Source organism: Caloenas nicobarica, chromosome 17 (genome assembly GCF_036013445.1).
Source record: "Caloenas nicobarica isolate bCalNic1 chromosome 17, bCalNic1.hap1, whole genome shotgun sequence".
Lineage (NCBI taxonomy): Eukaryota > Metazoa > Chordata > Aves > Columbiformes > Columbidae > Caloenas > Caloenas nicobarica.
The window spans coordinates 4,663,527-4,691,327 of record NC_088261.1 but is presented as its reverse complement, the minus strand read 5'-3'; the positions used below and the strand labels follow the sequence as shown (position 1 = coordinate 4,691,327).

The 27,801-nt window shown below is 49.5% G+C and overlaps 1 protein-coding gene across 2 annotated transcripts; it reads left to right on the top strand.

Annotated features, from left to right (window-relative positions):
* Nucleotides 1-6: 6 nt before the first annotated feature.
* Nucleotides 7-27,661, top strand: SUPT6H (SPT6 homolog, histone chaperone and transcription elongation factor). 2 transcript variants are annotated; one of them, XM_065646883.1, is made up of 37 exons: nt 7-77; nt 5,905-6,045; nt 6,532-6,690; nt 6,851-6,921; nt 7,018-7,213; nt 7,684-7,768; nt 8,015-8,288; nt 8,696-8,797; nt 9,303-9,419; nt 9,888-9,977; nt 10,139-10,281; nt 10,547-10,698; nt 11,214-11,312; nt 11,447-11,576; nt 11,683-11,833; nt 12,255-12,409; nt 13,009-13,204; nt 13,526-13,665; nt 13,744-13,861; nt 14,487-14,563; nt 14,738-14,873; nt 15,301-15,438; nt 15,766-15,933; nt 16,466-16,593; nt 17,324-17,531; nt 17,875-18,022; nt 18,262-18,404; nt 19,173-19,313; nt 20,398-20,593; nt 20,727-20,965; nt 21,238-21,351; nt 21,842-21,966; nt 22,438-22,550; nt 22,879-22,956; nt 23,045-23,211; nt 24,574-24,749; nt 25,634-27,661. In XM_065646883.1, exons 2-37 carry the CDS (start codon nt 5,937-5,939, stop codon nt 25,818-25,820), a joined length of 5,169 nt encoding a protein of 1,722 aa, XP_065502955.1. In that variant the 5' UTR covers nt 7-77; nt 5,905-5,936; the 3' UTR covers nt 25,821-27,661. The 2 variants fall into 2 exon arrangements, with proteins under 2 accessions (XP_065502955.1, XP_065502956.1); XM_065646884.1 differs by lacking the exon at nt 7-77 and adding an exon at nt 582-600.
* Nucleotides 27,662-27,801: the final 140 nt, after the last annotated feature.

The window sequence follows — 27,801 nt, the reverse complement described above, 5'->3', positions numbered from 1 at the left end:
GTCGCCGCTCGTCTGCTCCGCCCCCCCTCGCTCGCCGCCGCCGCCGCGGAGGCCTCCATTTTCCCTCGGCGCCTCGGGTAAGGCCGCGCCGTGCGGGACCGGGACCGGGGCCGCGCCGGGCCGGAGGGGAGCGAGCGGCGGCGGGGGGGGACCGGCAGGGTCCGCGTCACCCCCTACGGGCTGGGGGGGCCGTTGCCAGGGGAACGGCGCGGACGCGCGAGGCCCGGGGCGGCTCCGAGGCCTCCGGGGTTGGCCGGCTGCGGCGGGCCCGGGCCCCGGTAAGGGCGTTAAAGACGGCCCGGTGCTTGGAGTCGGGCTGGGCCGCGGGGCCTGGTTGTGGAGGGCGAAGGCAGCGGCGGCTCCTCCGCTCCCGGGTGGGGCTGGCGGCGGCGGGAGCTCCCGGGGCGGGGGCCCGGGTGGGGCCTGCGGGGGGAGCCGGGCCGGGCAGCGCCGGGAGAGCCCGGGCGGTGGGCAGGGCATGGAGGCCGCTCCCCCCGCGGACAGGAGAGACCCGGAGCCCCCGCCCACCCGGCTCCCCCGTGACAGAGCCCGCAGCGGCCCCGGGGCTGCGGGACATCGGTGACGCGGCAGGAAAGGCCGGTGGGTGCGAGGGGGTGGGCACGGAGAGCCTCGGCCTGCTTTTCTGGGAGGGGGAAAGGGTCTGACCGCTGTTTCTCCGGTACGCCGGTGGTCAGGCTTGCTCTGCAGGTGGGATTCCCAGAGCCCTGCGTTTGGCTTTGCAAACTGCTGACAAGGTTCTCCGTGAAAAGCCGAGAGGCAGCAGCCTGGGAAGGCCCTTTTGGGGATTAATACCTGACTGGAGGGTGGCGAAGAAAGGGTAGGGACAAATGATCGGTGCTCACAGTGGAGTGAGATTATTGTGGAGCTTCGCAGTCATCTCTGCTGCCTTTTTTTGTTTGTTTCTGAATATGGTGATGCAGAGAAGGAAAATTTAACCCTAAATTATTTAAGATCGCTGAAACGGACTGTGAGGACGTTGCAGAGACCAGATAATACTGAGTGTCTGAGTGCTAGTGTGGGAAATGAGATACAATGACAACGGATGTAACAAAGGTAACAAACACCACAGCAATTGACTCTGCATCAGCTTTTACTATTCAGGAAAGAGCTGTTGGTGTCTCATCAATTGTTTCTTTTAAAACATCGCTTCAACACCCCGCCATAGCCTAAAAAGGATATTTTGGAATTACTTTAAAGGAGCAGAGAACAAAGCAGAAAACATTCATTACTCTGCCACATAAATTGTTGGCAGTTTGTGCCTGGATATTATTGGCAGCTCTGGTTTGCTCATCTCAAAAGTGCAGGACTGGAAAAGGTGTGGAGCAGGAGCGGTGCAGATGAGCAGGTTTCCAGACAAGCAAAGTATTTGTTTCCTCACCTTAGGGGCAAAGCTTGCTGACAGGAGACACAATGCAGGTGTGCGAAGTCATGGGCAGGTCACAGAAAGCGAGGAGGGAACATCGATTTTCTGTTTCTTACAGGAAATTATGATGCAGCAGGTCTAAAATAAGCAGGCGGAAGTGCTTTTTCGCACAACATATTATTAAGCTGTGACACTCTGCCACGTTATGTTCTACCGCCCGAGAGCGTCGGGGGTGGTGGGACCAACAGGGAGCATTAAAACTAACAAAGCAGGTACGGGAAGTTCCTGAGCTGCAGTGGCTGTGCTGCCTGGACTTTCCCTGTTGCAGCGTCGTTGGTCTCCAGACATCGTTTTGCTCTGTGTTCCTTCACACGCCCACCACCAAGGAGGGTGGCAATGTCTGGTTTAGGTCCTGACTTCAGAAGTTTGTCAAACAGCTATACAAACTAAATACAAAACTATATGTTGCTGATGCCATATCAGGGCATCGTGATAGCTGTCGCTGCCCATACCTGAGGAAGAGCTCAGCACTGAGGAGGTGCCCGTGAGGGTATTTTGTTGTGGTGCAAGTGCCTTACAGTGTTTCACAGGGATGTTTTTGTTAGGCTCGTAAGCTTCAAATTAAAAGAAGTCAGTATGATCTTGTCTGAATTGTGTGGTGGGACACAGCCTGGAGATCATTGCTGATCACTGATGTTAAATCCACACATTCCAACTCAACCATGGCTTCTTTTTTTTTTTTTTTTTTTAGTTTTAAGAAAACTGAAATTTATTTCATTGTGAGAGCTTCAGAAGGTGGAACAGTGACGTTACCTTTGCAGTTCATCTGGGTTTTTCCTAACAAGCCATTTTACTGTCACAGTCTTTTACTCCTGTGGATGTACATGGGCCATGATAAAATTAATTTTATGAGAGTTTAATTGACAAAATTAATAGATTTACCTTCCTTAGGCTCCGTGTTTTAACTGAGTCAAGTTCTCAGCCGCCTTATTCTCTGAAAGCTCTCTGAATCCTCTCCAGTTTAACTTTTCTGTTTGAAGTGCAGACATTAGAACTGAGTACAACTGTTTAGTGGGGGCTTTGGTAACGTGATTCCGTAGACCTATGTAATCTTAAGTGGACTGTGAGTTGAACCATGAAATGGCAGAGGTTAAAACAATCCCCGTCCAAACCCTCTCCCTCCAAAAACCCCCCACAAAACGGTATTAGCATGGGTCAGCACCTTGATATAATTTCTCCCATGAACGATGAGGAGAAGTCAGGACTCGCCTCCCTTCAGTACCCATGCTGCAGTAAAGCCTGGATTAGTGCTTGTTTTTGCTGTTTTGTGCATTGACACTGATATCCTGAGGTTGACTGCTGAATAATAAATGTATCTCGCTGTAAGGACACTCCTTGGTTATTCTGAGCGCTGCTGAGGTCGTCTCCGCTGGCATCCTTGTGCCTGGAGTGCACGAGATGCTTCTGGTTTCCCTCACCCCACACCTTGGGTACCATCACTCCCAATGCCACGGTTGTGTCCCTGCCTTCCCACAGTGCTGCCCTGGCTCGCAAGCTGCAGGAATTTTTCCCGTAATGTATTCTGATATTTTGCAGCTACTTGCTGTGTATTTCCGTTCCTAAACTGAATGAGTTAAATTTTGCTGGTGTGTGATGTAAAAAGCTGCGTCTGCCTCCAGCGCTGTGATTTTTTTGCAGTACTGAGCAGCCAGCAGGTATCTGGATGCGTGGCCAAGGCTTTACAGGTATTTGAGTGTCTGGTTTCCAGAATTCTCAGATCCGTCAAAAAACAGCAGGCGACGTCCAGCCCAATCCTGCTGACCTGCTCAGAGATCTACGGTCTCAGTATTGACAGCAAAAAGAGCTCTCTGCTCAGGGTCATCCCAGTTGAAAGAAGCCTGTGGACTCTGGACGGTTGTGCCCTTGAGCTGAGCAAAGTGCGGCTGCCCCTGGTCGAGAGCCGAGGTCGTGTAATCGCTCAGCCCTGAGCTGCTCTGGCATCGCTGCTGAGCGGGACAGGCCATGCTGGAGCTGCCTCCCTCACTCGCAGCTTTGCTCTTGTCTCTGGTCCATCTTAATCAATGTCTGGTGGCCGTGCGGTATCTTTGGGGTAAAGCTATATGTATAAATCACCTATAGGAGCTTGTCTGCTTGTGTACAGGTAAGTGTGCAGGATTAGGCATGGTCTACCTGACTTTTTGGTGCTCTAGTGCAATTTAGCGCTCGCTCCCGTGCTGTTGCAATCTCTGACCCTCTCCTGGGAGCATTACAGGAGCAAGGATGTGGCTCCGAGGAAAGGCCCAGAGCTTGATACAGCTGGACTGGCCCAACGCTCCTCAGCCCGGAGTCCCCGCCTGCCTCCGTGTCCTGTTTTATTTCAAATCAAGGCCTCTCTGCAGCGAAGGGTGGGAGAGGCACCTTTAGTTCACGCCTGTTTCAGTGTCTCCTTGGTAACAAGAGTGACATCCTTGGTAACGCAAAGTGACATCCCTGCTGTTCCGAGGTGGGTTTTTTTGGAGCAGAAATCACCTGGTTTTGTGGGTGGTTGGCTTGTGTGGAACCTGCTCAGCTAGATCATTAAATGAGACGGTTTTCCTAAGTCCGAGCTGTTCCCTGCATCTGGACAAATCTGATTTGACGTGAAGTGAAATTGCCAGTAAATGGTAGAACAAGCGATGAGGAAGAAAGTTGGAATTGCAAGCAAAATGCTTCACTGGCAGAGAATAGTGAAATTTTAAATGATGCTATGACAAGGGGTTTTCTTTCTTGCTGGGTTTGTGTGTTGATCATGGACAGGAGAGAAATGAGGTTATTAGACTTGGGAATGCTCTAGGAATAGCCACTTAGCCTGCAGTTTTGTCTGTGTTAATGCACCCTGATGGATACATGTAGAAGAACTGGTGAGAAAGTGTGAGGTTGACTTAATATTCATACACAGGCTGGAAAAGATAACAATTCCTGTTCCTCTACTGCATGTTACACGATTCGTCGGTGGCTTTTGCTTCAGGAACACATATTTAACTAACATCTGTACCGCCCTCCAAAGCGTGGTTTCTGAGAGGGATGCTGAAATACGTGCAATTTTTACAGTGTCCTCTCGAGAATGGGACTCTTTAACAGAGAAATGAGTCCCTGGTTTTCTTGAAGTCGTTGTGTTTGTGCACCAGATGTGTGGATCTCAGGGCAGAACACGAAGTTCCGCACATGAGAAGTGTCGTGGCAAAGCCTTGATCAGGTTGTTCCGTATAGGATCGATCCTTTCAGCCATTTGTTTGCAGTGGGGAAATGATTATGGGAACATTTTGAAGCGTGTTTGTTTAGATACCGTTCCCTGACATACGGAATTAGTTTGTCATCTTTTTCTCTTTTTTTCTTTCGTGTTAAATTACATCAGATGTAATTTGTGAGTGTGGATAGTGTGAAGGAAGATGCTGTTTGCGCACAGCCGAGAAGGAGTCTCGGCAGATAACCAATTACATCAGATGTAATTTAATATGGAGGTTTTGGCTTTAGATCTGACACCTCCTCTGAGCTGCTTTTTGTACCTTCCCCAAGGCTGGTACTTCCTCCTGGGCTGGCGTTTTCATCTTCACAGCCATCTGTGGAATTGATTTATTTTTTATTATAGCTGACTTCTGTAAGTTTGTGTTGTTTTGGTGTCTGTAAAAAGGAACTAAAAAAAAAAATCCCTTGAAAATTTTAAAAATCACAGCAAGTTCTGTAACCACAAAAAGTGGAAGGTTCAGAGAAACAGAACTTGAGCCGTGTCTTTACAGACACACGCTTTCCTTTCTGCCAAGTTTGATTTATTCTGCTTCCAGAAACTCCAGTTGGGGAAAAACATGAAATAAAAGATTCTGGATATAAAAACCCACCCCGTTTATGTAGTCTCTTGTCACTTCCCAGTCTCAGTACAGAGGCCCCTGGCCTGGAATACCCTGGCGGCGGCTCCGACTGCATGGGGTGGTGGAATTGGGGAGCCTCAGCACCTTTCTCCTGGCTGCTCTGCAGGCTCTGCAGAGCCTCGCTAACAGCCTGTGACCGCAGCTCCCTCAAGGCCCTTTTCAGGGTCATTCTGGCTTCATTAACTGAGTGAGGATTAATCATATTAAGATCCTAATTGGCTGGACTGTGTGCCCAACACTGTGCAGTGTTGGTGGCAGCGTGGGGTTGCTTTCCTGGCCGTGTGGGAGGGTGTGGATGGGGTGAAGGGCTTTGGCTGAGTGCGCCATTTCAGCCGCAGCCGGGAGCTCGGCCATGTAACGAACGATGCTGTGACAGGCCCTGTCCTGCTTGCTGAGACACGGGCTGACAGGAGCTGGCAGCACTTGGTTGCTCCTTCGCTTGCCTAATTTCTGGTGACAAGGATGTCCAGGCAAGGTGGACACTGGTTAATTCACGGCCTTGACAGATAATTTGAAACCCTCTTTCCTTGGCTGCGTTCTCTCCAAAACCCGGCAGGGGGATGTGCTTGTGTTTTGCTCGCTCAGCTGATGTGATGGATGTCTCCTCTTCTCCAGTTCTGTGCAGCCGTGTGTGAGACGCTGCAGCCATGTCTGACTTCGTAGAAAGCGAAGCAGAGGAGTCCGAGGAGGAGTACAACCAGGATGGGGAGGTTGTGCCCAGAGTAACCAAGAAGTTTGTGGAGGAAGATGAGGATGGTGAGTCTGGCTGTCTGTCCTGAGTTTGCTGAATTCTCTGTGTGCCTTGCTGCTCTATTTTACATGCCATGACTCTGCAGATGGAGCAATAACTGTGCTATAATAGCATGGCCATCTGTAGTCAATAATCTCAGCTGTTTAAGTGCTTCCCTTCCTCAAAGTGCTTACATGGTTTTTGTATTTGGCAATAGAAAATACACTGCTTCACCCCTGTGGGACTTGCAGTCGCACAATTTGACAGTAAACAGTAAAAGCAGAGGAATTCTCCCAGTGTGACCACTCCACCTGTTCCCTCTGCAGAGAGAGCATGAGACAAGAAGTGGGATTCTGGCATGAACAGCTGACTGGGTTCTGTGTCAGTAAAAGTGCTCGGTGAAAACGCTCTGCGTGGATAGTGTGAAGGAAGATGTTGTTTGCACAGAGCTGAGAAGGAGTCTCGGCAGATAACCAGTGAGTACATGTCTAACACTTGCTGCTCTCCACCAGATGAGGAAGAGGAGGAATTGAATCTTGATGACCAAGATGAGCAGGGGAACTTGAAAGGATTCATTAACGATGATGACGATGAGGAAGAGGAAGAGGAAGAAGAAGCCAGTGACTCTGGAGACTCCGAGGACGACGTTGGCCACAAAAAGAGAAAGCGCAGTAAGTTTTATGGTGATTATTCAGAGGAGGCCACAGCATAACGCTCTCGCACTGCCCTGAGTGTCTGCATGGGCTGGGGAAGCTATACCTGTCACACTGGGTGGTCCATTCCCAGATTAGTGAAGTGGGAGTGTAACTTATCATTGCTTTCTTCTCTTAGCTTTTGATGACCGCCTAGAGGATGATGATTTTGACCTCATTGAAGAGAACTTGGGCGTTAAAGTCAAAAGAGTGAGTTGTGTTCCTGTGCTGCTGTTCAGGAAGGAATTTCAGTTCTGAGTGTCTGTTCCAGGGATTCTGTGCACTAACAAACCTGTTTGCTTGCAGCAAAAATTCAGACGTGTGCGAAAAATGTCTGATGATGAGGATGATGAAGAGGAAGACTATGGGAAGGAAGAACATGAGAAGGAAGCCATTGCTGAAGAAATCTTTCAGGACGGGGAAGGCGAGGAGGGAGGGGAAGCTGTTGAAGCTCCTGTTGCTCCACCAGAAGAGGAAGAGGAGGAGGAGGAAGATGAATCGGGTGAGTATGGATTGTCAGTTACATTCAAAATTTGTCCAAGGATTAAAGCACAGGAATTAAGTTAAGACTGACTTTGAGCTAGAAGTAACCAAAGGCTGTAGCCGTGTAATGGTAAAGCTCTTGTCTCATTAGTACAATCTTTAGAATTAAATGTTTCTGGGCGGCAGGTTTAGTTTGCCTGTCTAAACAGCTTTGTCCAGAAGCACATGACATGCTGCGGTGTTGAATGTCTCTGCTAAGCTGCCTCCAAAATGGAAATGCTTCAAAAGAAGGAACTCAAGGCACTCTTTAGTACCTAGGAGTGTCTGAGGTTGGTGTAGGAGATGCTATGGGCAGCTGGGCAGACCAACAGCCAGTGGCAGCCTAAGCCTGGTGGAGGATCACAGCTGCAATGGCTGAGCTGAGCTTTGTCAGAGCTACCAGTTGAATATGCAAATGTCCTGACCACTAAATTGCTTCTCAATGTCCAGACATCGATGACTTCATTGTGGATGATGATGGACAACCTCTGAAGAAGCCAAAATGGCGAAAGAAGCTCCCTGGATACACAGATGCGTAAGTATTGATTGGAAATTGGCCTGGAGCCTCAAAAACAGTGCTCAGCTTACTTGATTCTTGCAACTGTAGAGTGATTCAGCTTGTGGTTGGATACCACTGCTCTTTTTCCCCAAAGGAACCTGGTAAATTTAAACATAGATGAAAAATAAAGCTTAGATTTAGGTGCTCTGACCACCTCTGTGTGGCTAGAAGGATGTTTTGTGAACTACACCATGGGACTGAATGATAGTTTTTGCCTTCCAGTGCTTTGCAGGAAGCCCAGGAAATCTTCGGTGTGGACTTTGACTATGATGAGTTTGAGAAGTACAATGAGTACGATGAGGAGATGGAGGAGGAATATGAGTACGAGGATGAAGAAGCCGAAGGCGAGACCCGTGTACGACCCAAAAAGACTACCAAGAAGCGCGTCAGTCGGCGTAGCATCTTTGAGATGTATGAGCCCAGTGAGCTGGAGAGCAGTCACCTAACGGACCAGGACAACGAGATCCGCATGACAGACATGCCTGAGAGGTTCCAGGTGAGGAAAGAGGGTGCTGGTCTGCAGGCAGAAAACATTTTGGCTCCCAGCGAGCACAGCAGGCCTGAGAGCTGTAGACCAGCTGGCTGGATTTTGGCATTTCTTTTTCCCTCTTGGAAAACCCCACCTTTCAAACATATAGACTGAAGCTCCACGTGCAAACATAACACTGAGCTGTTGTAGCTGTGTAAGCCCGGATTTGTCACAAATTCTCTTTGGCCACTGGGTGCCAGTGTTGCACTCCTGGGAGTGGTGCAGGGCTTGTGCTCTGCTGTGGGTGTGGGAAGTACTGAGACCCCATAGGCAATTTGCAACTCGAAACGATAATTTCCATGCTGCTGGAAATTATTTCAGAAGCGAGGCCTGATGTTGCATATGCCTCTGCTCATCCTGTTGTCTTCTCACAGTTGCGATCCATCCCGGTGAAGAATGCTGAAGATGATGAGCTGGAAGAAGAAGCTGACTGGATTTACAGAAACGCATTTGCAACACCCACCATCTCCTTGCAGGTAAAGGACTATACCTGGGACTTCTGTCCTAAGAGGACTTGAAGGTGATGGAGGTTTCCAGCCTGTAGACATTGTTCCAGGAGTCTGCTCCAGGAATCTCCTTCTTGTTCCAGGAATGTGTGCCCAATATACCTTTCTGGTTTTCTGGTTTTGAGCATGTCATTTGACATGCAAATATAATCAGTTTTGCATCCATAAAACGGGACAAAAAGGAGCGCAGAGAACTTGCAAGAATGATTGAAAGATCTCTGAGCCACTGTGCACTGAGGGCTAAACTAGTATTAGCCACTATCTGCTTTTAACCATCAGCTACATTGGCCAGATCATGCTTCTCCTTTTTCCTTTAAGCCAGTCAGGCCTACGATGGTTTTCTGTGGTCTGAAATCACAGTGTGTAGCTAAACCTGCATTCCCAGCTACCAAAAGCACCACCATTTTCCAGCCTTTGCTGGTATTTTGGGGGCCAGCTCAGGAATGTGATCAACATAATGTATTTCTTCTTTTAGGAAAGTTCTGACTACCTTGACCGTGGACAAGCCAGCAGCAGCTTCAGCCGCAAGGGGCCCAGCACCATCCAGAAGATTAAAGAAGCCCTGAATTTCATGAGAAATCAACATTTTGAGGTAATTTGCAACTTGTCTTCTTTGCCAGGATAAGGCCTGTGTTTCTGTCTCCTGATCCTGACAGGATTAGCAGAGGGGCTGCTGGAGAGGCTGAGATACCATACCTGGTTGTCTCCCCTGTGACAAAACGGTGCTTTGTTGGAAAGTGCAGCTCATCTTGTGTGAGCTGTGGCAACGCACGTTTTTTAAGGCCCATTTGATGAGGCTGATACTGTATTTCCCTGATCCTGTACAAATTGATGGTAAATGAAGCGCAGGAATTTCAGAGTCTCTGAGCCTTGCTTGATCCATTCAGCATATTCCCTGAAGTGTTGCCTAAATGTTGCAGGAGCTTTTGGGTATATGTGGTGTATTCTTTGGTGGGACAGCTGGTTCTCCCACATGGAACAGGAGCATTCTCTGAACTCCTGGCTGCCAGGAACAGCCCAGTCTCCTGCACAGTGGTGATGAGTCTCATTTCTGACCCAGGTCCCATTCATCGCCTTCTACAGAAAGGAGTATGTGGAGCCAGAGCTGCACATCAACGATCTGTGGAGAGTCTGGCAGTGGGATGAGAAGGTGAGGAATGTTTCCAAGCTTGGCTGTGGATGAAGATTTTGGTAATTATTTTTATATGACAAATATCCAAAGATCCTGGGAGCCCACATTTGGGAAGGGAAGAGACAGATGTGACACACCGCTATGGCGCATGTGACGGGAAGTCTTTGTTCTCATATTAGTGGACCCAGCTGAAGATCCGCAAGCAGAACCTGACACGTCTGTTTGAGAAGATGCAGGCCTATCAGTACGAACAAATCTCTGCTGACCCAGACAAGCCCTTGGCTGATGGAATAAGGGCCCTTGATACTACTGACATGGAGAGGTACAGCACTGTGACTTTCTTATATTAATTCCAAACCAACTTAAAATGTGCATTAACTTGCCCAAATAGCACAGAATCTCTGGCCACTGCAGCCCGTTGACTTTAGTCTCCCCATAAAGCCAGTAATGAGAAATACTTAAAACTCTTTTGGAAGATGAGCCCAAGCGCTCCCTCTGCCTGATCTATACCAGAGCCAGTTCCCTGAGTGCTCTAACCGTGGTTGAGCTGCAGGCAGGGTATAACGTGCTGGCTTTGCGTGCCGTAGGCTGAAAGACGTGCAGTCCACGGACGAGCTGAAGGACGTGTATAATCACTTCCTGCTGTACTATGGGCGAGACATCCCCAAGATGCAGAATGCTGCCAAGGCTGCTCGAAAGAAGCAAAAGCGCATCCGAGAGGATGGTGAAGAGGAGGAAGGTTTGTCCCCAAACTTGATAGACTCCTAATTGTGGGCTGTTTGAAAATCCTCGTTCAAAAGAGTAGTAAGGAAGTTTGTTGCAAGGCCCATTTGTTTGCAGAGAGCATCTCTGCTGTTTGCTTCTATCTCAAGTTAGTCTCAGGTCTTCCAGGCACCACTGAAAATGTTTAAAGTTTGTCACACAAGGTGCTGCTTTTCTCATGGACTGAATACCATCCCTCATGGCAGAGGCCAGAGCAAGGATCAGCCACCTTGATGTGTGCTTTAATGTGCAACTCAGATACTGTTATTAAAACTGCAAAAGAGTGAAACTGAAGAGGAGATAACATTTTCGGGGTGTTTTTCTAACCCTGGATAGTTTTAAGGCTACTGTGACCTTTGAGGTGTGTTCGTGGAATTTAGGGGCTCTTTTGCACAATGTAGGTTGTGTTTGATCCCTTCGCTGTGCTCTAACAGCCTGCAGCTGTCTGGATGCCTCTGTAAAGAGTCCTCGCTAAACGTATCCTTCCCATAGGTGAAGGGGAGGATGCAGAAGATGATGAGCAGAAAGGGCCGGAGCTGAAGCAGGCGTCCCGTCGGGATATGTACACCATCTGCCAGACAGCTGGCCTGGGTAAGGGCTGTGTTCTGTTGTGCTGAGATCGCCATGGCCTGGCTCACCTGTAGAAGGACAACTGGTAGTTTCACTCAGTATAAGCTGCAGTACCCTTGTCCTCATTGTTTTTGTGTTTTGTTTTGTTTTCCTAGATGGCCTGGCTAAGAAATTTGGTCTGACACCTGAGCAGTTTGGAGAGAATCTCCGAGACAGTTACCAGCGTCACGAGACAGAGCAGTTCCCTGCAGAGCCCCTGGAGCTGGCCAAGGATTATGTGTGTAGGTCAGTGGCGGGGGAACTGCATTGATGTTGCGTGGCTGTGACACAGGGGAAGGCATCTGGGGACATTCTCAAGTCCTAAACCTTCACATTGCCTTTTTGCTTTTAGTCAATTCCCAAGCCCTGAAGCAGTGCTGGAAGGAGCCCGGTACATGGTGGCTTTGCAAATAGCCAGGGAGCCTTTGGTCAGACAGGTCCTGAGACAGACTTTCCAAGAAAGAGCTAAAATCAACATTTCACCAACCAAAAAGGGGAAGAAGGTAAGGAAGGGAGCTCCGACCCTGTGGGTCAGTTCAGGGAAGGATCTAAATAACATACAGATGCTCATTTTTGCATCTGAAAACTTCTCCCACGTCAGTGGCAACTCTGAATAAATCTTAGAGCGTCATGTGAGCTGGACTGTTGTAGAGGCCAGCTCAGCAGCACACTGCGTTTTTAGTATCAGTGTTTCATCAGACCTGATTCTCACTGTTGAGATGTTGCCTTGAATTATTGGAACAGTCTCTCTTTCTCTGGGACTGGGAACGAATTCCACTGTGTCCTGCTGGGGAAGGAAATGCAGACTGGCAGGCATGGGGGTGAGGGGCTATTGAATAAAAACCATTGTCTGCTACAGTCTACAGAAGGGTCTTTCTTCGTGAATGCCCTGCATGCATGCTGACTGTCTCTCCTCTCTCCCAGGATGTTGATGAAGCCCACTATGCCTATTCCTTTAAATACTTGAAGAACAAGCCTGTGAAGGAGCTGCGAGATGACCAGTTCCTGAAAATGAGCCTGGCAGAGGAGGAGGGACTGCTGACTATAGATATCAGCATTGACATGAAAGGAGTGGAGGGGTGAGTCTTCACTGGCCGTGCCATCCATGCCTTGGCAGAGCTCATTCATTCAGTGCTGCTGTGTTGCTAGAGCTCCTCTGTAACCCCAGACTGCTCCCGGAAATCATGGCCTCATGGTTTCCTGCCTCTTAAAGCCAAGCAGTCTCTCAGAGTCTTGCATTTTTCTTCAACGTAATGAAAACTTTAGCAGATATCTGGCTTATTCATTTGAAGGCAAACTCTGAGGCCTTTAGGATTTTTGTGAAAGATGATGCTTGTTTCCCAGCCATCCTCACTGTTTGGCTCCTTGAGTCCTTCCTGCACACCCGAGTAGCCATGCTGTGCAGTGTGGGTGTGCTGGCCTGGCTGTGGGCTGTCCTGTGTTGCACTGATCAGGCCTCTCTGTGCTGCCAGCACGGCATTCAGCTGTGATCTCTGTAGCAGCAGAGCTTTGGCAGCTAAAGGAGAGTTTGAAGGGAGGATTGGCTCATCCCTACATTTTCCAGGCAGCTCACTGAATCTGCAGTACTGCTATTACATCCCTGGGCAGGAATTGCCAGCGATGGTGCCACTGCAGGCACTTGGAGCCCTTCTGTATCTCCACCTCTCATTTCTTGTAGTTACGGCAGCGACCAGACATACTTTGATGAAATCAAACAGTTCTATTATCGGGATGAGTTCAGCCACCAGGTGCAAGAGTGGAACCGACAGCGTACAATGGCCATTGAGCGCTCCCTCAACCAGTTCCTCTATGTGCAGATGGCTAAAGAGTTGAAGAACAAGCTCTTGGTGGAGGCCAAGGAGTACGTCCTCAAGGTGAGAAGGGAGACAGGTGGGTTTGAGTCAGAGCTGGGTTACAAATGCTAACAGACCTGCAGCGTGCTGGGGATTGCTGCTGACGGGCCATACGCAGGCTCTTGGGAAGGAGGAGGAAGCAGGCAGGGGTGCGAGTCTGGTTCTTTCCCAAGGATGGAGAAAAAAGCACATATCTTGATGGGAGGGAGAAGAGCTGGTCCCGATCCTGGCAGAATAGACTATCTTGCTGCCTTCAGCAGTCCACGACTTTTCTTCTGGAGAAGGGCCATGCCAAAGCACCTGCAGTGGATTTTCTCACTCTCCCCTTCTCTGTTCTACCAGGCTTGCAGTCGGAAACTGTACAACTGGCTCAAAGTAGCTTCATACCGTCCTGATCAGCAAGTGGAGGAAGATGATGATTTCATGGATGAAAACCAAGGGAAGGGGATTCGGGTGCTAGGCATTGCGTTTTCTTCAGCCAGGTAGGAGGAAAGGAATTTCCTCTGGATCCATATACAGGTTTATCAATCCTCCATGTCTGAGTGATCTCTGTTTTGCAGGGACCACCCTGTGTTCTGTGCCCTTGTTAATGGAGAGGGTGAGGTTACAGACTTCCTCCGGCTGCCACATTTCACAAAGAGAAGGAACGCCTGGCGTGAGGAAGAGAGGGAGAAGAAGGTGAGACTTGGTGCGGCTGTTGTCGAGATGAATGTCTGCACGTCACTTTTGGTACTGTGCGATCCACTGTGGCCCGGAGAATAGTCAGTTTGAAGGCAGCTCAGGCCTTGTCACTCTTGCTTGCAAAAATACTGCCTTTTCCCCACCCCGTGATTATTCTGGTAGAACAGTTGCTTCCAGGTGCATTCCAATTCATCTCTTTTGCTCCTCTGCAGGGAGTGGCAGAGCCTTGTCATTCCCAGGTTCTACTGGTTGGGAATTTGTGAGCTTCTGTGGTCCCAGCTACAGAAATCTTCTCCTGTTTCCATGATCACATTGTAACAGTGAGAAGCTGTGGGATCTGTTGGAGCTTGGGTCAGGCTTTTGACTTCCATTCTCTACTTGCACTGATTTTCTGTAACAACAGAGTGTGATGCCATGAGTCTTTGCGGAGCTTTCCTGTTTGTCCTTAGAGTGGTCAGGAGCTGCAAGGCCGGCCCGTAGAAAAGGCATTTAACCATGGTCATGTCATGGTGGCAGTGGGGGCAGATTTGCCCTGTGAAATAGGAACCCAGGACTGGTAGCTAGCTCAGTACAGAAACCCTCTAGCTTTTCCATTATGACCTGTCTCAACTTTCCTTTCCAGGCCCAGGATATTGAAACCTTGAAAAAATTCCTCCTGAATAAGAAGCCTCACGTGGTGACAATTGCAGGCGAGAACAGGTCAGCTCGTGTTTCTTCCACTTCCCAGTTTCTTTGCCATCCTCTCCTTTTGCCTGTCTACATTTCAGTGTTTCTGTCTGTGGTGTGAGGTAACCCACTGGGGTTATGTCCCTAAGTGATTCCAGGACCCAGCTTTGTGCTGTCCCCTCAATCCCCTTGGCCGTCTCTCCCTAGGGATGCTCAGATGCTGATGGAGGATGTAAAGAGAATTGTTCACGAGCTGGATCAAGGGCAGCAGCTGTCCTCTATCGGTGTGGAGCTGGTGGACAATGAACTGGCCATCCTCTACATGAACAGCAAGAAGTCTGAGGTGAACATTCTGTTATTCCAGCTGTCCCTTAGTCTGTCGCTCATTTGTGCTGTCTCATCCTCCATTTGTTGCGCTGGCCCTGCCTTGCATCATCCGCTGCCTCATGTGGTCCACCTAGACGGTGACGTACTGATCTTTGGATCAAGGCAAAACATTTTACTTAGGCTTCCCTGCAGAGATCAGCGCCAGCAGATGTACAAATTCAATATTGATGTAGTTGAGCAAAATGCATTTTAGACTAAGTGGATGGGGTTGTTCTATTCCTGGTTGCAGCAGATTTCTTGGGAGCCTTTGACCTCAGCTCTCTTTGTGCTGAGCACCAAATGCTTCTGTTGTTCCATTCTCTATCTGATGTGTCTTTGTTACTTGTGCTATAAAGTGTGAAAACACCAACCAGAGTTTTCCATGATTCTTTGGCCTCTTGCAGAATGAATTCCGGGATTACCCACCACTGCTGCGTCAAGCCGTCTCCCTTGCTCGCCGCATTCAGGACCCCCTCATAGAGTTTGCCCAGGTCTGCAGCTCTGATGAGGATATTCTCTGCCTGAAACTCCACCCTCTGCAGGTAACTTTTCCTTGTGAGATCCTTGGGCAAGGAATAAATTTCTCTGCAAACGAAAGTAGCCTGGGAGACCTGGGACAGTTTGTTGTCAAAGAAAAGTATTCCAAGTTGAACTGGTGCAAGTTCTGCGTGTTCTAGGCCATATTCAGGATACACAGCACCTTTTTTTTTTGCCTCCTTTGGTTCATCTGCCTCCTGCCTTTAGGCTGTTCTCGGGGCTGAGGTGCAGTACAGCTCCTGAAAGCCAGTCTGTTGTGTTGGGCTCAGCTTGCTTGTGGCAGAGCGTCACACGTGTCTGTGTGCGAGTTTAATGCCTCTCCTTTCTGCCAGGAGCACGTGGTGAAGGAGGAACTGCTGAATGCCCTCTACTGCGAGTTCATAAACCGTGTGAACGAGGTGGGAGTGGATGTCAATCGGGCGATTGCTCACCCTCACAGCCAGGCTTTGCTGCAGTACGTGTGTGGCCTGGGACCACGCAAAGGCACTCACCTGCTAAAGGTAAGGCATCTTCTGTCCCTGCCTACAAAACCAAAAAACATCACCAGTAATGTGTGAGTTGGCCTGATGACAGTGCTGTTATGGGCTGAGTCAGGATCCCATGTGCCACATGCAGCTGACAGCTCTGTTGATGTGTGTTTTGGTACGTGGTACCTCACTGTGCCTGACCCCAAAGCTCTGCATGGACTTATGTCCTTGATAGACCCATGCAACTCAGCAAATCCATCAGTCCCAGCGAGCTCCTGAACCCGCAGGAACGGATGTGCTGTTACAGTATCAAGACGCCTCAGTACTGTAGAAAACATGAGGCAAAAAGCCAGCACTTTTCCTGAGAGTTGGAGCTGTTCCATGTGTAGTCACCCCCTTTCATATGATGTTGAGACACAGGCAGGGGGCAACAATTTCTGAGTTGTGATGGGCTTGATTATGTCAGATGCTTTTAACACTGTAGTGTCTGATGCAAGTCATCTGCTTTTCCTGGAGAACCCTTCCGTTCGAATAGCAAAGTTTGTACGATGACCTGTCTCTCCAGATCTTAAAACAAAACAACACACGTCTGGAGAACAGGACCCAGCTGGTTACGATGTGTCACATGGGACCCAAGGTGTTTATCAACTGTGCTGGCTTCATCAAAATCGACACGGCGTCGCTGGGCGATAGGTGGGTATTGGGTGGCATTCAATGTTGTAGGGGGTGTGGAATTAGTGTGAGCGACAGGCTGAAGCAATCTTGTTCCATGGAATCCATGTTCCCAGGAATTTCTGTGTGGCCCCTCTGGTCTCTGGCCAAGTTCAGGTATTGCTGCTTATTAATCCGATTCTTGAGGGCAGCTAAACTTGCATAGCAATGTGAGATGCCAAACATTAATTATATAGCGTGCTATGGTTTGAAAGACCCTTTGTGGTCAAGAGGAACTAAACTAAAACTAGTTGTTCCCTAACGTCGCCATGCATGTCCGCAAGTAAACCACGTACACTTTTAGTTTCTGCCTAGTCCTGTCATCAGTGTTTTATTTTTCTAAAGTTTCAAACTTGAGGCATAATGTGGCAATTTAGCTTCCTCTTAAACTAGTAGCCATACTGGGAAGTTTGTAGAGCAGCTATAGCACACAGTGATGAAATCTAGATAGCATCCAAAATGCCCAGCTGTATCTTTGCAGTACAGGAGCTGCAGGCTGGAATTTGTCTTATCTTGCCTTGGCTCCTGTTGATTTAGCAATGAAGGATTCATTGTGTCCTTTTCAGAGTAGTTTGTTCCACTGAGGGCAGCAGCGGCAAAGCAGCCACACAGCCCGTAGTGCTGCTCAACGGTGTGATTTGCTATTGAGCTGAAGGAGGTGACTGGAACTCTGCAGAGTTCTTATCTGAACATTGCTTTGGTTTTATTTCAGTACCGATTCCTACATCGAAGTCCTAGATGGGTCTAGAGTCCATCCTGAAACCTACGAATGGGCAAGAAAAATGGCAGTGGATGCCTTAGAGTACGATGAGTCGGCAGAAGACGCTAATCCTGCAGGAGCTCTAGAGGAGATCTTAGAAAACCCTGAGCGTCTGAAAGACCTGGATCTCGATGCCTTTGCTGAAGAACTGGAAAGACAGGTGTGCTGGGGGCTCCTGGTGCTGAGCAACAGAGGGAAAGCTCTGGTGACCCTTATCCTTCTTAGGAGTTGAGCATTTAGCTGCTGCTGTTGTATAAACAGCCACGAGTATTCAGTGTTCGACAATGGCATGTGGTAAATGCTTACAGAAAGTACACTTAGGCACTTTTGACCTCCTCAGCATCCTCTGACTGAGCTCCACAGTTTGATGGTACCCTGTGCATTTATCTTTTTTTAAATTGGCTGTTTGATGAGTTCCTTGAGTTCTTTCATAACTTACACTGGATTCCCTATTTACCTTCTTCCTGCTACTAATGGCTTTATAACCTTTGAATACCACACAGGGCTACGGTGACAAGCACATCACTTTATATGACATTCGAGCTGAACTAAGCTGCAGGTACAAGGACCTGAGAACTCCATACCGTTCTCCAAACACAGAGGAGGTCTTCAACATGCTGACCAAAGAAACTCCGGAGACTTTTTATATAGGTACATCCCTATTTACTAAGAGGGCTCTGATGGTTTCTGTAGAGGTGGAGCAGAAGGATCTTGGTGAAGGTGATACTGGGACAGTGCTGTGGTTGCATCTACACAAAGCAGCTTCTCAAGTACCTGGGTAATCTCCTAACACCTTCGTGCACGATTGCCTTAGATGGAGGGAACTGCCCAGCCCTGCAGTTGCCTTTCAGTTTTTCATTCCTTACTTCTGCTCTCCCATCATGTCACAGGTAAAATGATCATCTGCAATGTGACCGGGATAGCCCACAGGCGGCCACAGGGAGAAAGCTACGACCAGGCGATACGGAACGATGAAACTGGCCTTTGGCAGTGTCCTTTCTGTCAGCAGGATAACTTCCCAGAGCTCAGTGAGGTGGGGCTGCTTCTACTTTGTTGGGAGTCTGCTGGCGGCAGGCTTGAGCATTTGTAGGGTTCTTGGAGACAAGGTATCAGAGCCAAGATTGTGGCCACAGTGCCCAGGATCCTGACCTGAATGCGTGGCCTTTGGCTGCCAATATAATCTGTTCCAGTTTTGACTAATTGCTTCAGTATAGGTTTGACAGATCCTTTTTTGACAACTTTATGGATTTGAGCGAACTGGGCTAAGAGTGCAATGGACCTGGAGCTAAGCTGACCAGTTTGTTGCAAATACATAAAGCAGGCTTGTTTGCGTGTTTGTGATCCAGGATTGCGTTTTACGCAGAGAGCCTGCCTGTGACACTGAGAACAGAAGGTTGTTCTGCCACCTTCTCAATTTTAAGAACTTATCTGGACTCCCTGCTGCTTAATGCAGCTGTACTTTACATCTCTTCTAAACATTACTGAATTCCAGCCTTCATAATCCATGACTTTAAAACCCTGTAGCGTTCATTAGAAACCAGCCCTAGCTGCAAGCTTTTGTTCAGGGTCTGAAAATGTTCTGACCTTCCTGGTTGCAAAGCCCCATAAGTTGAGCAGAACCAAAGCAGGAAGATTGCGTTCCTGGGCAGCATTCACTGAGGTTCTCTGTCCCCTGCCCTTCCACAGGTCTCTGCTGGCTGCACCAGTTTTGCCAAGACCAGTTTTTAGACCTGTTTGAGTGTGAACTGCTGGGGCTATTGTGTTTCCATGCTGAATTACTTTTACTTTTGTCTTGCTCAAGGTTTGGAATCACTTTGACAGCGGTTCCTGCCCGGGTCAGGCCATTGGAGTGAAGACACGTCTGGATAATGGCGTCGCTGGCTTCATTCCAACAAAATTTCTCAGTGATAAGGTGGTCAAGCGGCCAGAAGAAAGGGTGAAGGTATGAAAGCAGTGGATTTTCACATATCCAGGAAGAACTGGAAGAGCCTGGAGCCAATACCAAAAATTCAGAGTTTGGTTAATAACATTGTTCCCTAAATGACTTTTCAAACCTTATTTTCATTTGAGGACTTTAAAGCAGCAGCAAGTTCAAGTTCTGGTTAGTGTCCTTCTCCCACAGTGCAAATCTCTTTTGACAGCTGGTGAGAACCATGTTAATCAGTTAACATGTTGCACTGCGGGAGGATTTATTATAGTCTGGCTAAAGTCTGGGTTTAGGAGACCAGAAGGCATTCTAATGCAGAGCTGCCCTTTGTTTCTGGCTTTCTAAAGAGTTCACAGAAGTGCTGTCAGATATGCAAGGGTCACTTTCCATCTCTCATAGCTTTTTCTGCCGTCTCCATTCATTTGTGGAGGTCATCAGTTACTGGTCTTGCTCAGGACAGGGATCGGGGTTCTGAAAGAAACAGAATCACATATTTTTGTCACATGATAAAATAGAGGTTTAACATCTTTGCTGTCCCTTGGAATCCCCCTGACAGTCCGTACAGGTGATGGATAATCCTGTAAGCTCAGAGGTCTCTTAGCAGTTCTTTAAAGAGCCATTGTTAATTAACTTTAGCACGGTTAACTGGACTAAGACATTGCAGTCTTTGTGGTGGTATTTTCCCATTTAAGTAGAGAAGTCCTTTGGGTGTCTTCCACTCTGTTTCTGAACAGACTTAACAGCTTTCTTGCACATCATGAAGTCTAGTTTTGTTGCACAGATAACTAAAATAGTAAACTTCAGTCATCCTGTGCCTCCAGACATGCAGTTTTCTGTGCGGTATGGGGCACAGGTAGTAGACATCCTGGATAACTGCCCATTTTTCTTTTATCTCTTTTGATTCTAGTCATCTTGGGGATCAGTTGATTTTTAGTTTGTATGGAAGGATCACTTTTTAAGGTTGTATCGGTCTGACATGGGGGAGGTAACTTGTACCTCGTGATTGGCAGTGTGACCCCACGCAGATCATTCTGCAGAGAAGGGAGGCTGGTGTATCTGCCAGACTTGCTGATCAGCTCTGCCTGGCCCTCTGCTGTAGGTGGGCATGACCGTTCACTGCAGGATTATGAAGATTGACATCGAGAAGTTCAGTGCAGACCTGACCTGCAGGACCTCAGACCTGATGGATAAGAACAATGAGTGGAAACTGCCTAAAGACACCTACTACGACTTTGACTCTGAGGCAGCAGATCACAAACAGGAAGAAGACCTCAAAAGAAAGCAGCAGCGGACAAGTGAGTCTCTGATTTTCTCTCCCTCGTAATGCCAGTCTTCCCAGGGCACTTCAGGAGAATAAGCGCAATTAGGCATATACTTGGAATAAAGCAGTTCCTCTTGGAAGCCTAAACACTCTACTTTGTCCCCTAGCGTACATCAAGAGAGTAATTGCTCACCCATCATTCCACAACATTAGTTTCAAGCAAGCTGAGAAGATGATGGAAACCATGGACCAAGGGGATGTGATTATTCGGCCAAGTAGCAAAGGGGAGAACCACCTGACTGTCACCTGGAAGGTGAACGATGGGATTTACCAGCACGTGGATGTCCGAGAAGAGGGCAAGGAGAATGCCTTCAGTCTGGGCTCCACACTTTGGATTAACACAGAGGTAGGAGCCCCGCAGAGTGTGCTTGGCAAGGAGAATTACCTGTTTGGCAGGGACAGACCGGCACAGCCTTTCCATCCTTGCAGCTGCTTTCAGGCTGTTGGAGAGTAACTCCCATTGCGGTTCTCCAGATCCTTAGACAATACTCAGCGCTCTTTTTTTTTTCTTAAAGCATCCAGCCTTGCCGTGCAGAATGTGTGACTGAGAGCCGTATACTAGAATGAGAGTTCCTCATCATGCGCCCTAAATACCTCTTTACATGTGTTTGTTCAAAGGAGTTTGAAGACCTGGATGAAATTGTTGCTCGCTATGTCCAGCCAATGGCTTCTTTTGCCAGAGACCTGTTGAATCACAAATACTATCAGGACTGCAACGGTGGAGACAAGAAGGTGAGCCTGTCCCAGGCTGTGGTGGCTTGTGTGGGAGATACAGGAGTGTTATCTAAATTTATTTTTCTCAGAACAGTTGTTAAAGTGTTTGAGTCTGGCATGAGCTGCTGCTGGACTGAGCGCTCTCATTTTCCTCTTATTGCTTGAGGCTTAGCAGTCTCTTCCCAGCTGTAGGTTTTAGAAGAATTCTGTCTGGGAGCAGTGGAATTAGGACAGCAATGGGAGTATGGTGTGCTACAGCATGCCAGAGCAACAAATTGCCCTGCCAGCAAATATCACTGAGAGTATTGGCTTTCTATGACCTGGTGACATTTGTGCACCAACGCTGCACAGAATCAAGGCCATTGGTGTGGTGCTTGTTGGATTGCTGGCGTCAGGGCTTGGGGGAGAAAGGGCCGGCCACAGCTTGGAGAGAGATATCTGTGGGTTCTGTGTGTTGCTGAAAATGCAGGCTCTTCTTGAGCATTTCTCTTCCTCTCTCTCTAATTAGAAGCTGGAAGAGTTGCTGATAAAGACCAAGAAAGAGAAGCCAACATTTATTCCCTACTTTATCAGTGCCTGTAAAGATCTGCCTGGCAAATTCCTCTTGGGATATCAGCCTCGAGGCAAACCAAGGTAAGTGAGAGGCGAGTGCAGCAGCTGCAGTACTGCCAGTGCCACACCTCAGCTTATTGCAGCCAGTTTCTCTTCCAGCTCTGTCAGTCACGCCTCCCCTTACGCAGGGTTTGGCCTCTTGACGGTAGAGGATCCATATCAAGCAGTAAATCTCGATCGGGAGACCCCCGCATTTCTAACCAGCTGGCTGCAACAAGCAGTACTGCCCTCGGGGGGTGGGCACTGGGATATAGACAGCGATTGATAGATTGTGCATGGAAGGGCATGGTATTTGGGAGCAATAGTTTGAAAACAAAATGCAAATAGCTTGAGCAGGTCTATCTGTTTGTTACCAGTACAGCCATTGCCTGAGTTTGTAGGTCTCATCTGTTCTGACTGAGCTGTTAGTGTGAGGGTGCTGTACGGTGGCAGGTGTGGCTCTGAAGCAGCCTGTCATCTCTTGTGCTCTCTTGCATTCGCTGCTCCTCACAGGATAGAGTACGTGACAGTGACGCCAGAAGGATTCCGCTACCGGGGCCAGGTCTTCCCCACCGTGAATGGACTGTTCCGATGGTTTAAGGATCATTATCAGGACCCTGTTCCAGGTGAGCATCCCAAAATCTGAGCGCTTCGGATATTTGTTATATGTGGGAAGTTTCAGAGCAATCCTCAAGTGTTTCGCTTCTGTGGAACCATTGAGAGCTCTCCTGAGAGTTAATCTTTCAGCCAAGTGGGCCACGCAGCAAAAGCCAGGCTTGTCCTATTCCTCTGCCATAGCCTTCCCCACCACGAAACCCTCACATACCATTTGATGGTGAAATAGCATCTTGCCAGTGCAAGTGTTGCCTGCATTTTTTCAAATCCTGAGCTTTAGGCCAACAGCAGCTCTTCTGCAAGAACTTATCCATGTCTCTTGGTTTGTCTTTTACGCAGGTATTACCCCCAGCAGTAGCAGTCGGACCAGGACTCCAGCCTCCATTAACGCTACTCCAGCTAACATTAACCTGGCAGGTCAGTGTGGGCCTTTCCTGCTTGGAATTGGGATCTGAACTCCTTCTCCAAACTCTGCTTTGTCTGACATGATTGGTCTTTCTTGCAGACCTGACCCGTGCAGTGAATGCTCTACCGCAGAACATGACATCCCAGATGTTCAGTGCCATCGCCGCCGTGACAGGCCAGGGACAGAACCCAAATGCCACCCCTGCACAGTGGGCATCCAGCCAGTACGGCTACGGAGGCAGCGGAGGCGGCAGCAGCGCATATCACGTAGGTGTTGCTTAGGTTTCTGAGAGGACGTGCTGTGTGGCTTTTCCCCGCTGTTAGAAGTTGTCCCGGAGTGGCCTCCATGGGGAGCCTTTGGGGGTTACGCATTGCCTGGGATCATCCAGTCCCAGTTGTGTACCTGCATCTTGAACCGGGTTTGTTCTTGCCTCCTGTGGCTGAGGAAGCGAGGCACGTTTCAACTCTGCTCTAGGCAGAGCTGAAGCAAGAAGCAAATTGGTCTGGCCCCCAAGGAATGTGGCAGGGTGGAAAGGTGGGATCCAGCGGTGAGGGCGCACAACCTGCTGATTGTGCCCCGGAATTGGCAACGTGAGCTGCCAGTGGAAAAGATTAGCTGTGAAACTATGCGCTGAGTTTGCAGGGCTTTTCAGCTCAGCGTGCTAATCTCCAGGCTGCACCGGCAGGCGAACACCTCAGCCTGACTGAACACCCAGAGGCTTTGCAAGGAATAAGATGGAATTGGACAGTTTTGGCTCACGCTGAAGCCTTTCCTCGTGTGCTGGTGCCAACCTCCTCCCAGCCCACACTTCCAGCTCCCCAGCTGACTCCCCCAGCTAAGTCCAGCTGCAGGGCTGAGGTGCCCGAGTACAAGAAATGCACGCAGCTGTTAGAGAGACCTAGTGAAGAGATGCTGCAAGACAAGGCTTGCATGGAGGAGTGATCCTCAGACCACCTTGGGAGGCTTTCATGGAGTCTGGCACAGTAAATGCTGAGCTGGGGATAGGTGGGATCTGTGGATAACCTGATGTATTAATCATCAGGAGAATCTGAAGGAAAAGGGAGGTGAACACCGGGAGGTAAAGAGACCAAGCACTCCATTGGGCAAAAAGTGAACCAGCCAGCTTGGGATGTGGCAAGGAGCCATCTCAGGAGCTGCTGTGCCTTTTCTGTGGCCCACTGTGGGGTCATCATCTGTTCTTCATGCCCACTGCAGGACATAACTTCTGCCAGCTTGCCCCAAGTGTCTCTCGTGCCCATCTCTCTTGCAGTCCTTATCTTTTCTTGGCTTCAGTGTCTCCCCTGTCAGCCCGTGTGGGATGAAGAAGGAAGGCAGGCTGCCCTGGCCCTCCTGGCCTCACTTGGGTGGGCAATTGGAGGCTCTCAGGGGAACAAATGTCCTGTGCTCAGCACAATGTTGTTCCTCCTGCCGTGCAGCCCCCCATTCCTGGGCAATGGTCCCTGCAAGCCTCTCCTTGCCCAGATGAGAGGCTCCAGCAGGACTGGGACTGTAGCACGGGCGTGCAGCAGCCTCCCGCGCAGACAGGGCCCTGCAGAGCGTGCCAGCCCTCTGCCCTGCAGCCCACCAGGGTTTGTCCTCTGTCCCCTAACACCCTCTGCTCTTTGCAGGTCTTCACGACTCCAGCACAGCAACCAGTGGCCACGCCTTTGATGACCCCCAGTTACTCCTACACTACCCCCAGCCAGCCGATTACGACGCCCCAGTATCAGCTCCAGGCCAACACGACGCCCCAGTCCTCCCAGTCGCAGCCATCATCCAGCTCCAGGCAGAGGCAGCAGCCAAAGTGAGTGGCTCCAGTGTCGGGTGCATGTATCCATCTGTGTCCCATCTTGAGTGCTTTTGTTGATTTTTTTTGTGGAACCAGTGTGGTGGGGTTGCCTTGCACCTTCCTGCATGGGACCCTCGGGGAGGGAGGGCAGGGAATGCAGAGGTTGAGAGCAGCCCTGCAGAGAAAGACATGGGGATACTGGTGGAGGAAAGGTTGGACATGAGCTGGCAACGTGCGCTTGCAGCCCAAAACGCCAATCGTATCTTGGGCTGCATCAAAAGGAGTGTGGGCAACAGGTGGAGGAAGGGGATTCTGCCCCTCTGCCCCACTCTGGTGAGACCCCCCTGCAGTGCTGGTCCAGCTCTGGGGTCCTCAGCACAGGACAGACATGGACCTGCTGGAGAGGGGCCAGAGGAGCCACAGAAATGATCCGAGGCTGGAACAGCTCTGCTGGGAGGACAGGCTGAGAGAGTTGGTGTGTTCAGCTGGAGAAGAGAAACTCCGGGGAGACCTTATTGCAGCCTTTCTGTACTTAAAAGGGGCCAATAAGAAAGAAGGGGACAGACTTTTTAGCAGGGCCTGTTGTGATAGAACAAGGGGTGATGGTTTTAAACTCAAGGAGGGGAGGTTCAGGCCAGACATGAGGAAGAAATTTTTTACACTGGGGGTGGTGAGAGCCTGGCCCAGGTTGCCCAGAGAGGTGGTGGTTGAACCATCCTTGGAGACATCCCAGGCCAGGCTGGATGGGGCTCTGAGCAACCTGAGCTGGCGAAGATGTCCCTGCTTATGGCAGGGGTGGCACTGGATGAGGTTGGAAGGTCCCTTCCAACCCAAACTACTCTATGACTCTACAAAACTCTCCCGCTGGTGTGTCTCACCTCCTCCCTGTGCTATTGCAGGACCAACAGTCACGCTGCGATCGACTGGGGGAAGATGGCCGAGCAGTGGCTCCAGGAGAAGGAGGCCGAACGGAGGAAACAGAAGCAGAGGTTGACTCCTCGCCCGTCGCCCAGCCCCATGATCGAGAGCACACCCATGTCCATCGCTGGGGACGCCACACCGCTGCTGGATGAGATGGATCGATAGGTCGTGCTGCACCTGACCCAGAGCCTCCGCTCTCTTCTCCAGGAAGGGGAATGGAGACTAACCAGTTGCAAACAACTTCCCTTCCCTTAGCCACGTAACTCCTGTTTTATACGTTGTGACATGGTGGGAAATGACTCGTGGTGGTACACACCTGAGCAAACAGACAGACTTGGCAGGATTGGTCTAAATATATATACTATATATAAATATATCATAGGAAGGGACACTGCAGCGGCCTCTGCCTTTCAGGCCCTGGTTCACCACTTTGGAAGCTCAGCAAAGTTACAATGAGGTCAAGTGAGCCTGTCCTTGTACGTGCGCAGCACTCTGCTTTCACCACAGAGACTAGAAAGCAAACGTAGCTGAAAGCACAGACCGTCAGCCTGGAGTGAGCCCGTTCCATTTGGATTCTTGCAAACCCTGACTGTCACCTCTCCTTGTCCTGAGCGCACAAAGCAAAGTCACGGGGGTTGTGACGAGCAAACCGGAGTTCTCAAAAAGTTTCTGTTGTTGTTTGCTCCGTGTTTTCTTGTGTTACAGGCTCTGTGGAGTCTCTGCAAACCCCTAGCTGTGTTGGCAGGGGTCTAGCACAGCAGCTCTGGGACTTGGGGTCTTGCCGGAGAGAAACGCACTGTCATACCAAAGGCTTGCTCTCTCCTCTGGCTTCTTTTGGAACAATATTTATTTAGTTTTGATTTATTTTTTTTTTAAATCAGACTGCGAAGCTAAACGCCAGCCAACGGCAGCTTTCCCGAGCGCAGGCCAGACATGTGGGCTAAAGTGCTGCAAGAGCAGCTGCTCCTGTGGTGGAGAACGCGAAAGCAGCTGGGAGTGCATGGCATCCTCCTCCGTACCCGCTTAACCCTGCCTGGTTGTAACCAAGAGGAGTGAATAAATAGTGTTTCTACCGAACGCTAGTTGAGAGGTTTTCTGCCTGCACCCCGCGCTGCCTGCCTGCCTCTCCTCTCCTCTTAGCAATGGATTTGCTTGGAAGCAGCATTAAATGGTGAAAGTCGATGCTCCTTCTTCCTTTGTTGCTTGGAGTTGCCCTCTGTGTGCTGAAACTTTCTCGGAAAAGCTGATATCTGTTGAGCTGACAAAGAATAATGTTACATTCGGAATGTGTCGTATAGAGACATCGCCCTGCCAGCCTGGGAACCTTCCTGGAGCCCCACGTCTCTCACTGGCTGGGAGAGGTACTGGGGGGCCTGGGAGAGGGGCAGCGGATGGAGATAACTTGTGTCGTGTCAGAAACAGCCGCTGCAGCATTGCAGAGTGACCGCCGGTGCTGAGAGCCATTTCTGAACTGGAAAGTTCCTGCTGTACACACTTTAGCCTCTCCCGCTTTGTTAGTAGGGATTTTCTATGGAAGCAGGGTCTTTGTTCTTTCCAAGGGCTCCTGCTTCGCCTCCTCTCGCTAGGAAATGAGCACGAACAAGCAGATCTTAAGAAACAAAGGTCTTTTTTTGCATGTAAATGCTCCTGAAGAATGGCAGCAACCCGGGAGACAAAGCAAAACTGTTCCCACAGAGAAGTGCAGGTCCTGGCTTCGACACCATCATCTCCGCCGTACTGAGGGGTAACACAGTCGTGTTCCTCCCCTGACACTGCGCGGGCTGGAGGAGCCTTTCCAGGGCCCACAGCTGCCAGAGGTTGCAGGTGTACTAACTTTACGCTATTTTTTTATTTGATGAAACTCTGTATGATGGGAATTTGATTGGGAGCAGCTCCTTACCCAGGGATGTGTCGGACCCATATGGGAGGGGGTTAGTTGTGCATTGTTGGCTCCTTTTTGGCTGTCTTTCATTTTAGTTTTCCCTTACCATCAATAAAAATTCTACTTTTTGGGAAGCTGCCCGCATGCCGCATGTCTGTGCTTCCAGCGGTGACACTGTGGTTGCCACAAGGACTTTGCACCCATTAGCAGCGCTCAAGAGGGTGCAACGCATCGCTACAACCTTGGTATTTCCCCCCTGGGCTC